The sequence below is a fragment of the Bos mutus genome, chromosome 4 (assembly GCF_027580195.1).
Source record: "Bos mutus isolate GX-2022 chromosome 4, NWIPB_WYAK_1.1, whole genome shotgun sequence".
Taxonomy (NCBI): Eukaryota; Metazoa; Chordata; class Mammalia; order Artiodactyla; family Bovidae; genus Bos; species Bos mutus.
Genome location: NC_091620.1, coordinates 21,694,685 through 21,707,794, shown reverse-complemented (window position 1 = coordinate 21,707,794; position 13,110 = coordinate 21,694,685). Strand labels below are relative to the sequence as shown.

The window sequence follows — 13,110 nt, the reverse complement described above, 5'->3', positions numbered from 1 at the left end:
TTTTTTTAATTTCATGTACATAGAAGAAACCTGGAAAGATACACATGAACTGTAACCGTGCTTGTTCTGGGTGGGAAGAAAGGAGAGAGACAGATGGACAGATAGGTGTGAGGGGTGGTTCAGTTGACATTCATATTCACAGAGTTTTTTACTTAGTTTTTTCAGTGGAGAATATAAATTAGGTTTTTCAGAGTTAGAATATTTCTGTCACTGTCACTCTGTATTGTGTCATCCCTATATAAATGATACGGTGTTTGGGAGTTTTTTCCTTTGCGTAGTCTTAAGATACCTCTTAGTTGCTTTTTTTCTCCCCAACTATTTTATCATAAAATTTTCAAACTTAGTTGAGAGAGTTGTATAGGGGACAGATTGCTCTATTTGCTGTCTCCTTTGTTATCTGTATCCATTTATCCATTCATCCATCAGTCAAACCTTATTACTTTTGATAGGTTTTAAAATAAATTTTAGATAGCAGGTATACATACAGTTCATCTCTGTATACTATAGCATTCCTAGTTTTAATGGGTTTATCTCAGCCTGACTTCCCTGGTGGCTCAGGTAAAGCGTCTGCCTACCATGCTGGAGACCTGGGTTCGATCCCTGGGTCAGGAAGATCCTCTGGAGAAGGAAATGGCACCCCACTCCAGTACCCTTGTCTGGAAAATCCCATGGACGGAGGAGTGTGGTAGACTCCAGTCCACAGGGTCGTAAAGAGTCGGACACGACTGAGCGACTTCACTTTCACTTTGTTTATCTCAGCTTGTAACAGTTTTCTCAGATGTTGATGCTTAGTTGCCTGTTTGTATATAAGGAATGGGTGTTTTTAAAAAAACTGAAAGCTGGGATGTGGGGCTAATGTTTAATGCTGAATTTTGCTCTTGTGTGAGGGCTCCTTGGCATGTTTGTTAGATTTACTGATGTCACTATCTTTAGGTAATGGCTCAGTTCCCAAAAGATCTCTTTGTTTCATGCCTGAAATGCAGGGCCTGATGCTCGTTGAAGCTCAGCATTCAGTGTGTGTATGGTTTCTTAATTTTCATTTTCAGTGTAATACTTCTGCCTTCAACTGAGCCTGGTGCCCATGAGTCCAAAGACACTGTTTTACCTATTCTGGAAACTTAATTTCCAGTCTTCTTCTGTAGAGGTGAAAGAAGTCCTTATTATTTGGGGGTAGCTAGAGTAGGAAAGCTTAAACAGACTCTCAACGATCATCCTGTTTTTAGTTTGTCTTTAGGGTCAATGTGTTGTTTTAAAAAAAAAAAAAAAAGTTCCCTGAACTGTCATTTTAGTCTCAGGTCTATCAGGTGGGGACAGAAGGAAAGGTGTGTTTTCAGTCCTCCGTCTTTGTTTGTAGTTGCTATGTACATGTTTAGATTTCTTTTCCGATGTATATAAGCTTTCCAAGATCGGGTGCTGTGGTTTTCTGGTGTATACTGTTGTCTTCTGGGAGAAATCAGTGCTTTTTATTATTTATGTTTGGAGAGAATTACTGAAAATTATATATACCAGTGTCCTCTCTCCGTTCCATGAAAATTACAGTTGAATTCAAATAGTAGAATGTGTCTTTTACTTTGTCTTGTACCTGGAACAGGGATTAGATGGACATTTTATGTAACAGGCTTGCTGATAGGCAACCTTTCTTCTTCCTTCTTGCTACCACAGTGGCAGATCAGCAGTGGGCATGCGGCCCCCTCGACTGCCAACAGCACGTCCTCCACTCCCTCCAGCCCCACCATTACTAGTGCAGCAGGGTATGATGCAAAGGCTTTCGGCTCACCTGTGATTGATTTGAGCTCACCGGTGGGAGGTCCCTACAATCTTCCTTCTCTTCCAGATGTAAGTAAACACAAAACTTCCACTAAAGAATCTGTTTCATAAATTTTAAGTGAACTTGAATCTGGTGAAAGGCCATGGTTATGTTGGATTATAGGCTGTGTTTGTGTTTGGAAGTTGTTTTTATCCTTTAGAAATATTGTGACAGCAGGAATCATAAAAAGATTAGTATTAACACTTAAACATACTACAGAATGTCTTTCAGGGCAGTGGAGTTAATGTGTTAGTAAATGAATGATTATGGTGATTAATTATGGAATGTAAGCTAGGGAAGGAGGGAAGTGAAAATATGGGAGAATTGCTGGAATGTGATTCATTAGAATAGGGTTAGAGAGCAAGGCTAACATTTAAGACGTCAGAAGAGTTGGAGACAGGTTTAATGAAAAATGATAACATTTTACTGACAAGTGCAGTATTACCTCTGATTTCTTTTTTATTTAAATTAAATACATTTACCTCTAAACTGGTTGTCAGTATGACTTTTTAATCAATCTGTTTTGGGACTTCCCTGCCAGTCCAGTGGTTAAGACTCTGCGATTCCAATGCAGGGGATGTGGGTTTGATCCATGGTCTGGGAACTAAGATACCACATGCCCTGTGGCATGGCTCAAAAATAAATTTTTTTTTTTTCAAGACAGAAAATACATCATTGAAGAAACAAATCAATTACACAAGAGTTGATATTTGTTTTACCTTTTTTCATCCTACAAGCTTAGGTAATCACTTATGCAAACATGAAGAACTTTTAAGAAATCTTGTAGGATTGTGAAGGAAATCTAAAATGTTATATTATTTACTTTTTCAAATTACTGAGATGAATTCATATTTCCTAAAAGTTGAATCATTAACCTTACTGGAGTTACTTCATTTTTTAAGTAATTGTATATAATTTAGACGGGTAGAGTATATGTATTTTATTTTCATGCATAGATGATAGGAAAACTTTTATTCATTCCTATAATTTTATTTTAGCTTTTAGGATTCCTCCACAGTGTAAATAACTTTTATTATATTAAGATCTAACAAATCTAGTCAATCCAGTACTTATTGCCACAACTATTGTATTGTACTTGTATAAGTACTTGTATAAGTACTCTGGCCACAAGTATTGTATTGGCCAAGGTAGTGCCCAAAGAATATTAAAGGAAAATAACCCCATTTACTTCCCTCCTCCCCCAATTGAAAGAGGACCCACAGAAAGTAAAATTTCCTCTACAGCCTTCAAATACAGATGACCCTTTGTGTACCAGCCTTTCTCAACTGAGATTCCTCATCTGAACCACAAAAGAAAGAAACTGCTTTGAGGGACTGTTTGCTCAGTCCTTCCAAGGTTTGTTCATAACTAGTACCATTCTGTGAGAAGACAATGGCACCCCACTCCAGTACTCTTGCCTGGAAAATCCCATGGGCGGAGGAGCCTGGTGGGCTGCAGTCCATGGGGTCATTAAGAGTCGGACACGACTGAGCGACTTAGCTGCAGCAGCAGTAGCAGTACCATTCTAGATGCAGAGGCAAGAAGTAAATTCATTATATACAGCCTATGCCCTTGGAATGTAGGACTTAATTTTCTTGAAGAATCTTGATTGAGAAAGGCTGGAACTATTAAGCTGGATTTTAATCACAAAGACATTCTTAGGAAACAAATGGTATATTTAAGCATTAAAAATATTTGCATCCAAAGAGATTTAGGAGGGGGTTGGATTGGAAGTTTGAGATTAGTTCACGCAAACTGGTGTATATAGAATACACAAGCAACAAGGATTAGCAACAAAGAACTGTAGCACAGGGAACTATATTCAGTATCCTGTGATAAACCATAATCGAAAAGAATATGAATAATAATGTATATAACTGAATCACTTTTTTGTACAGCAGAAATTAGCAAAACATTGTAATTCAATTATACTTCAATAAAAAATAAAATTTAGAAAATTTTAATCTAAAGTATTAAAGTCTTGGTAGAAATTTATCAGTAGTTTGGCTTAGCAGTTAATTACTTATAAACGTGTAAAGCAAGAATCTACAGGGGATCAGATTTTTCCTACCAAACATTAATAATGTAGTTAAATGACGTTAATGTTCTCGAAATGTGTGATGTGTGGACGTGTTTCATCTATCTAGTGCGTAACAGAGCATGAGTTCTTGAAGTGTGGGCCAGGAACATGAGGGTCTGTACAACCTTTTCAGAGGCTCTACAAGGTCTTCCCTGTGTAAGACCAGATTTTCTTCATATTCTTTAGCCACAATCACACATCTGAGCAGATCGAGAAAATATATCAGATTCCAGTTGGCTGTTATAAAGCCAGACACTAAAGAAATTTTTAAAATGTGAAATGGTGCTATTTGTCTCACCAGGTTCTTTTTTAATTGGTACTTCTATTATCTTTAAATAAAATTTTAAAAATAATTTTGTTTTCACTTTTAAGGAGGTAACACACAGTATTCCTTTCTCCTGGCTCATGAATTGTGAAATAGTGTGACCTCAGTATATTTACTACGATGAAGTATTAAGAAGTATGAGAGCTTTTTTCCAAGATTGTTTATGGGGAAAATATACATCAGAACTTCTCAAAAGGATATTTGCATCTACAAAAGTTTTCTTATAAATTTAAAATAGCTTTTAACTTGCCGAGTCAGAATGCCATGAAGTAATTTCTTTTCTTACCAGATTGACTGTTCAAGTACTATTATGCTGGACAACATTGTGAGGAAAGATACTAGTACCGATCATGGCCAGCCACGACCACCCTCAAACAGAACTGTCCAGTCACCGAATTCATCAGTGCCATCTCCAGGCCTTGCAGGTAAAGTGGACTTGTAAAAATTTTTATAGTTTTTTTTTTCAGTTTTTACTTATTAATAATAAAAGGATCGGCCTCCACCTTCCCTTTGTCTCTTGGGTGATTAAAATGGATCTGTGTTTTAAGTAGTCTTTGAAATTAGTGTACTTTCAAAGTGGAAAGCAAAGATTACGCCTCTCTACATTTTCAGTTTCAACAGAACTTAGAGGCACCATAGCACACATTCCTAGGAGGAAATTGCTATTTTACTTTCTCTTTTAGACAAGTTGCCTATAGTATTGTCCCTTTTTGTGTAGAATTTGCCTAGACTTAAAATGTCTCAGTAACACTCTTTTTGTTGATTGCTCCTACCCTGGTTTGGTGTTTGTGTTTTAAGAATTTTGGACAGAACTACTTATTTCCTCCAAAAGAGAAGCCCTCTGACTAATGCTGCTACTCCCAGCTGCTAAGTCACTTCAGTCGTGTCCAACTCTGTGCGACCCCAAAGACAGCAGCCTGGTGGCTCCCCCATCCCTGGGATTCTCCAGGCAAGAACACTGGAGTGGGTTGCCATTTCCTTCTCCAACGCATGAAAATGAAAAGTGAAAAGCTACTCCCAGAGACCTTGGCAAATTAGATGCCTTAGACCAAATAAGGAAAGAGGAGACTCTCTTATGCCATTAACTAGTCCCACATAATAAAGCAGTTTTAGAATTTTAAGAAGTACTTATTTAAAACGTAAACAAACTGAAAGGAAATTGTTGACAAAAGATGGCAGAAAAACTATTTAATTATGTAGCTGCTGCTAAGTCACGTCAGTTGTGTCAGACTCTGTGTGACCCCATAGATGGCAGCCCACCAGGCTCCGGTCCCTGGGATTCTCCAAGCAACAATACTGGAGTGGGTTGCTATTTTCTTCTCCAGTGCATGAAAGTGAAAAGTGAAAGTGAAGTTGCTCAGTCGAGTCTGACCCTTCATGACTCCATGGACTGCAGCCTACCAGGCTCCTCTGTCCATGGGATTTCCCAGGCAAGAGTACTGGAGTGGGTTGCCATTGCCTTCTCCTAATTATGTAGCAAGTTCATACAAATGAATAAGGACAGCACACAGTATTACCAGAGGACCCTGCAGCGTGTGTGCTCAGTCGTGTCCGACTCTTTGTGACCCCAGGGACTGTAGCCCACCAGGTTCCTCTGTCCATGGGATTTTCCCAGCAAGAATACTGAAGTGGATTGCCATTTCCTTCTCCATGAGTAGATAACTCCCTAAAGAGGAAATAACTCTCTAAAGTGAGGGGGCGGGAGGAAGAAAGATGGGTGGTTCCATCTCACTAGTAGTCATTATGAAATCAAAAGACATGATTTCTAACTATTGAGTAAGCAAGATTTCAACAGTGAAAATACTCATTGATAAGGATGTAATGGGAGGAATGCTCTGATACATTGCTGGTGGTAATATAACTTGACACATTTCTGGAAGCCATTTTAGCACCATTACTAAAGCTAACTTTATTCAGTACTGACTCTGTGTCCAGCACAGGGCAAAGTACCTTCTACACATTGCTCCATTGTCTTCCATTAATTAGTCTCTGTGTTGATTTCTTTCTTGGACTGCTTTTATATGAGCCCTACCAACTTTTTATTGTGCTCTGCAGCTTTTGCTGGCATTAGTGTCCTCACGAAGCTCCTACCCTGCTTACTCTCATGTGGAACACTGAACAGTGTTTGGAGACATTTCTGATTCTTACACCCCTAGATGCTGTGTATGTAGAGATGCTACTGGCATCTAATAACTGGTCAAGGCCAAGGGGGCTGCTTGGCATCCTTACAATGCACATACAGCCCCCACATCAAAGAATTACCTGGCCCAAAATGTCAATAGTGCTGAGATTGAACAGCCCTGCTACTTCAGGGCACACCAGCTCTGCTGGGAGTTCAGCAACTACTTTTTGTTTTATATAATTTCATTATGTGTTTCCAGTTTCAGTGTACTACGAAGTGAGAACATTCAATAGGAATTAAATACAGATATTCATTCTATGAATGTGTCTGATCTCTTCCTCCTCAGGACCTGTTACTATGACAAGTGTACACCCGCCAATACGTTCACCTAGTGCCTCCAGCGTCGGCAGCCGAGGAAGGTAAACGGACTCAACTTACTGTCCAGTGTATAATAATTATATATTACATGTTAACGAAATCAGTTAATGGGTTAATCAATTTTGTATCTTTATCTTTAAAGATACAAAAAGATTTGTACATGTGTTGAAAATTAGAAAATACATTTGAGTTTAGCATAATAGCAAAGAAAAAGCAGAAATGATGGATGTATAACACTGCACTGTATAGGGACATGCACAAATAAAAACTTAGAGAAAACAAATAATTTTATACTAAAATTGGTGTTCTGACTTTTCTAAATACCTTGCATTGAATTTGCTTTAAAACAAATTAATTTACAGTTGTTGAAATTGTATTTTAACTTCAGTTACACACCACTCATACTGCTTGTAAATTTCTCATCAATAGTGAGCCCAATTCTTACTTTCCTAATCCTATGGAGGAAACATACTCTGAAGGGGAGACAATCAAAAGACTGACTCAAGGTTGTAAAAGTCTTACCAGACCCACTCCCACAATTTACATTTTAAGATAATGGGATTAGAACTAACAATAGAAAGATCTTACCAGACCCATTCCCACAACATACACTTCAAGATGACAGGATTAATCAGAAGGTTCTTAAGGAGAAACATGTCCTCCAGTAGGATACACTGTTGTTATATAATTATTGGTACAGTAAAAGTGAAGTCGCTCAGTCGTGTCTGACTCTCTGTGACCCCGTGGACTGTAGCCCACCAGGCTCCTCTGTCCATGGGATCTCCAGGCAAGAATACTGGAGTGGGTTGCCATTTCCTTCTCCAGGGGATCTTCCCAACCCAGGGATCGAACCCAGGTCTCCCACATTGCAGGCAGACGCTTTAAACATGCCCTTGAGCAAGATGAGTTGTTTTGTTGTGTAGTCATTAGCTCTGGGCTTAAAGAAAAAAAATAGTTCTAGGTGAGTGATCACACCATCTTGGTTATCTGGGTTATTAAGATCTTTTTTGTATAGTATTCTGTTCTAGTTCTGTCATCTTAAAATGTAAATTGTGGGAGTGGTTCTGGTAAGATCTTTACAACCTTGACTGAATTGAAAAAGTATACAGCTCCCTTGCTAAGACTAGTGAGGAGGCACTGTCCTTCACCCTTCTGATGTCTGTATCAGAAGCTTTCTCTATCCCTTTTTATACTGTAATAAAACTCTGCCACACACAATAAAGTTTTCTGTGACTAAGATGCAAGAATGTAGAAAAAAAAACTTTGTCTTTTTCTTTTCCTCAGGACCCCAGACTTCTTATCAACCTACCTAAGAATTAACTCTCTCATACAAATGAATTATGTCCCTAGTTAGTTCTCTTCACTCTTTGTGACAGTAAATCATTAATATGAGCCTAGAGTTCTCTTTGTCACTGACTAGAGAAGGAAATGGGAAAGACTAAAAAAAAATATGCTACTTCTAAGATAGTTCTAAGATCTGGCTGCCTAATTTTAGAACCTTAGAATATTGAAGTCAGTTTTAATTCAGGATTTATTTAAATGTATTTAGGTATCTTTCCAGGTATATAATGTAACTATTTAGGTAGGTTAACACATAGAACATTTTTTATACATAAATGAAACTATTTTGCATACAACAGATGCATTTCAGTTATGTATCATTTTTGCTGATATAACATAGCAAATCTTCACTGCCATGAAGATACAGCATTATTCCCATAAAGCTATTGTTGTACCTCTTTTTAAGATACTTAAGATAGCTTTCTTAGATTTTGTTTTCTTTCCTTTTTTCTTATATTTCTAGCTCTGGCTCTTCCAGCAAACCAGCAGGAGCTGATTCTACACACAAAGTCCCAGTGGTCATGTTGGAGCCAATTCGAATAAAACAAGAAAACAGTGGACCACCTGAAAATTACGATTTTCCTGTTGTAATAGTGAAACAAGAATCAGATGAAGAATCCAGGGCTCAAAATGTAATTATGATTGCAGTACTACTCCTACTTGAGGGATAAGATGAAAGGAACTTTTAAATAAATTGTAGGAAATAAAAGCTATTGTATTTAAAGGCAGGAAAATAGTCAACTTAGAGGTTGAAAACTTTGAGGAAATCTCTCAGTATATCAAAACAAGAGGCTTATTAAATGAGGAGGTTGGGTATTTTAAAGAGAGAATGGAGTAAACTACATGGAAGGTAATTGTCAAAGCCATACTACATGGAGACTTCTATAACTGAAGGGCAGTACTAGTGAGTGCTGAAAGTCACTCAGTCGTGTCCAACTGTTTGTGAAAGCTGCTCAGTCGTGTCCGACTCTTTGCTACCTGAGATTCTCCAGGCCAGAATACTGGAGTGGGTAGCCATTCCCTTCTCCAGGGGATCTTCCCTCCCAACCCAGGGATTGAACCAGGGTCTCCTGCCTTGCAGGCGGATTCTTTACCAACTGAGCTATCAGGGAAGCCCAACTGAAGGGCATGAGCATCTGAGTTGAAAGGGCCTAGCAAGTACCAGAACAAGTAAATGAAAAAAAATGCAAGTCATATATACCATCATCAATTTTAGAATGCCAGTATTCTAAACAGATTCTAAAAGCCTCCAGAGGAGAAAAACACCTTACATAATGAATCAGACATTTTAAATCACCAAGTCCTCCACAGACTCTCAAAGCTGGAAACCAATAGAGAAATATCAAAATTGTGAAGAAAGATATTTTGTAGGGAGAATTCTGTACCCATTCAAATGATTATGTATAAAGATGAAATAAACATTTTTAGACATGCATGGAGTCTCAAAAATTTAATTCCATATACTCATTCTGAGGGAGATATTTGAAAATATGCTTCATCGAAAATGAAGTAAACCCAGAAAGAGGAAGACATAGAATTCCAGAAATAGAATCTAACACAGAAGAGAAGCAAAGAAAAGAATAGTTAGTCCCCAGTTCAACAGCTCCTCTTGTATACCCTGTAGGGGGACAGAAGACTCCATCAGGGATGTGTGAAGAGGGAGAAAAAAATTTTGACAGTATTGAGAAGCATTTTATAACCCTGTTGGAGATTGTGAGAATAACTTAGAGATAGATATCTAGAAAAAGAAGCAAATGGATTAAATTTTAGAGTAAGGTAATTGACAGTGACAGATTTTATTTTCTTAGGCTCCAAAATGACTGCAGACGGTGACTGCAACCACAAAATTAAAAGACAGTTGCTCCTTGAAACTAAAGCTATAACAAACCTAGACAGTGTATTAAAAAGCAGAGACATCACTTCACTGACAAAAGGTCTGTGTAGTCAAAGCTATGGTTTTTCCAGTAGTTATGTATGGATGTGAGAGTTGGACCACAAAGAAGGCTGAGTGCCAAAGAATTGATGCTTTTGTACTGTGGTGTTGGAGAAGATTCTTGAGAGTCCCTTGGACACAAGGAGATCAAACCAGTCAATCCTAAAGGAAATCAACCCTGAATATTCATTGGAAGGACTGATGCTAAAGCTGAAGCTCCAGTACTTTGGCCACTTGATGCAAAGAGTTGATTCATTGAAAAAGACCCTGATGCTGGGAAAGATTAAGGGCAGGAAGAGAAGCAGATGACAGAGGATGGCATCACCAACTCAATGGAAATGAGTTTGAGCAAGCTCTGGGAGATAGTGAAGGTCAGGGAACCCTGGTGTGCTGCCATTCATAGAGTTGGACATGACTTAACTGACCAACAACAATTATTGACTCATAGTAAAAAACAAAAAGTTAGGCAAAAGAGGAAGTGATCATAGTACATACTGTGGTTATGCAATGAACAGTATATAGTCGTAATGATATAAATAAATACCGAAATAAAAAATTTAAATAAGAACTAAATATAATCAAAATATGACCTGAACATGCATTTGACCAAAAATTGATTTTTCAGGATATTAGTACAGCAGTGATACTGACCAGTTAGAATAAATGCTGCTTATAACAGTTGTACTTGCCCCTGCCAACTAAAAAGAAATCAGTGCTTAATAAAACTATGTTAAGAAGATGGCATAAATGGTGTGTTAAGTATAAGGAGGATATGGAGAGTCAGGAAGGAAAAATCTAATCTTGCATAGTATAAAAAATATATACATGTGTAATAAAATAGAAAATGTTTAAAATTTAAATCTGGAAAATTTATAGTATAAGCGTACTCTTTAGAAATATAGAACTAACTAGCATAGAAAAAAGCTAAATAATTTGAAAATAATTACCTCCAAAGAATATTAGAATAACCACGCCCTTAACTGAATCTGCATTTTATTACTTAAGAATTTATTTTAACATTTAAAGGAAATAATAGATTTAGTTCATAATTTTAAATTTTCACCATTCTAGGCTCCAGCATAGAATTTAGGTTCACTTTAATGTTATTAATGGCACTTGGAGAGGTGAAATTACCGATAAGAATTAAAGCAGTATACCTTTCTATGAATGATAAAAAAAAAATCTACAGTAGGAATGTTTTGTGTTTGCGTATAATTTGAATTAACGTCTCCAGTAAAATGTATTTACAGTTCACATGGTTGACTTCTACATTAACCACCTATTCTGCCACTTCTGAAGCCGTCAAAAAGATTTTTCCTTTTCCTTTTATCCACACCCCCTTACTGCTGCTGATCTTCTGTTTGGAAGATGTTTTTCAGTTGAGGTCCATGTTCTTTACCATTAGGGCCAGTTAGCAGTAAACAGTCTGCTCTCCTGCAGTTTCATGGACTCATTTGAAATAACCAGGTGCTCACTCCATGGGGTCGCTGAGGGTCCGACACGACTGAGCGACTTCACTTTCACTTTTCACTTTCATGCATCGGAGAAGGAAATGGCAACCCACTCCAGTGTTCTTGCCTGGAAATCCCAGGGACGGGGGAGCCTGGTAGGCTGCCGTCTATGGGGTTGCACAGAGTCGGACACAACTGAAGTGACTTAGCAGCATGAGTAAGCAAATTGCAATCCAAAATTGCAGTAGTGCTGATAAAGAATGGCAGTTTAAGAAATCCATATACATAGTTAACTCTTTCCATTGCAGACCAACTATCCAAGAAGCATACTCACCTCCCTGCTCCTAAATAGCAGTCAGAGCTCTGCGTCCGAGGAGTCTGTGTTGAGATCAGATGCCCCTGACAGCACAGGAGATCAACCTGGACTTCACCAGGAAAACTCCTCAAATGGAAAGTCTGAGTGGCTAGATGCCTCCCAGAAGTCACCCCTTCATGCTGGGGAGACGAGGAAAGAGGATGACCCCAATGAGGACTGGTGTGCAGTTTGTCAGAATGGAGGGGAACTCCTGTGCTGTGAGAAGTGTCCCAAAGTATTCCATCTCTCTTGTCACGTGCCCACTCTGGCAAATTTTCCAAGGTAAGATGGCACTTGCTTCCCTTGCTTACCATTTTTCACTATAAATAATAACAGCAATGATATTTGATCCTGTAACACAAAACCTTTTTTTTTTAAACACAAAACCTTTATAAAAATTTAAATAGAAATCCACTTGGCATAAATTTATACGCCAAAATGTTCAGCATAGGGTTTTCCATACCCTGTCTCACATTTCCTTTGCTTCTCTCATCTCTCAAAAACCTAGTCTGTTATGTCAAGGAAAAAGACATCTGGCCCTTTAAATTATTACAAGGGAATTACCATGAAGAACAATGATTCTTATGCACAACTGTCATAATTTAGTGCATCTTATTTGCCAGGCATTTGAGTTTTATTATTTATAAATATCTTCAGTAAATTCTTAGACCTTATGAGATGATAATAATAGAGAACAACCATTGTATAATTTCAAACTTAATCATTTGGGGGGAAATGCCATTTGTGCCTCACATCAGGCATAGATTAATGTGTGTGTTTTATTTGTTTTCTTTTGTGTGTATATTTCATGCCCCCTTCACTGGACTAACACACCCCTTAGGCCCATGAACTGTATTCCTGTGGGTAAGCTCTCAGCATGGTGCCATGTACATAGGAGATAGGTGGTAAATCCTCAGTGATTAACAGTTACACCAAATAAATAATTCTGCATTACAGATGGTCACGGAGCAGGGTGGGAAAGGGAGGTAGTGAGGAGAGGAGTGATGCAGCAGGAACTCAGTCAGATACTTCCTCCCCCAACAGTGGAGAGTGGATCTGCACTTTCTGCCGAGACTTATCTAAACCCGAAGTTGAATATGATTGTGATGTTCCTGTTCACAACTCAGAAAAAAGGAAAACTGAAGGCTTTGTCAAACTAACACCAATAGATAAAAGGGTAAGTTTCCAGCCTAGATTGTTAAACTTAGTTGTTTTGGTTAGACGTCCCATCATTGTAATGCAGCTGTGCCGTCATCAAAGAAGTGTATCGTCAACTTAGTACTTCCACAGAATACAAGAATCTTAAATAATGGCAGAC

General features: G+C 38.1%; 1 protein-coding gene across 2 annotated transcripts in view; it reads left to right on the top strand.

Moving 5' to 3' along the window:
* TRIM24 (tripartite motif containing 24) overlaps window positions 1–13,110 on the top strand; it is a 117,136-nt gene that overhangs the window by 94,343 nt on the left and 9,683 nt on the right. For both annotated transcript variants that reach the window (XM_070369207.1, XM_070369206.1), the window contains exons 11-16: window positions 1,663–1,836; window positions 4,502–4,637; window positions 6,681–6,753; window positions 8,517–8,685; window positions 11,746–12,074; window positions 12,837–12,969. In XM_070369207.1, coding sequence (XP_070225308.1) covers window positions 1,663–1,836; window positions 4,502–4,637; window positions 6,681–6,753; window positions 8,517–8,685; window positions 11,746–12,074; window positions 12,837–12,969 — 1,014 coding nt within the window. The remainder of the gene's footprint in view (window positions 1–1,662; window positions 1,837–4,501; window positions 4,638–6,680; window positions 6,754–8,516; window positions 8,686–11,745; window positions 12,075–12,836; window positions 12,970–13,110) is intronic.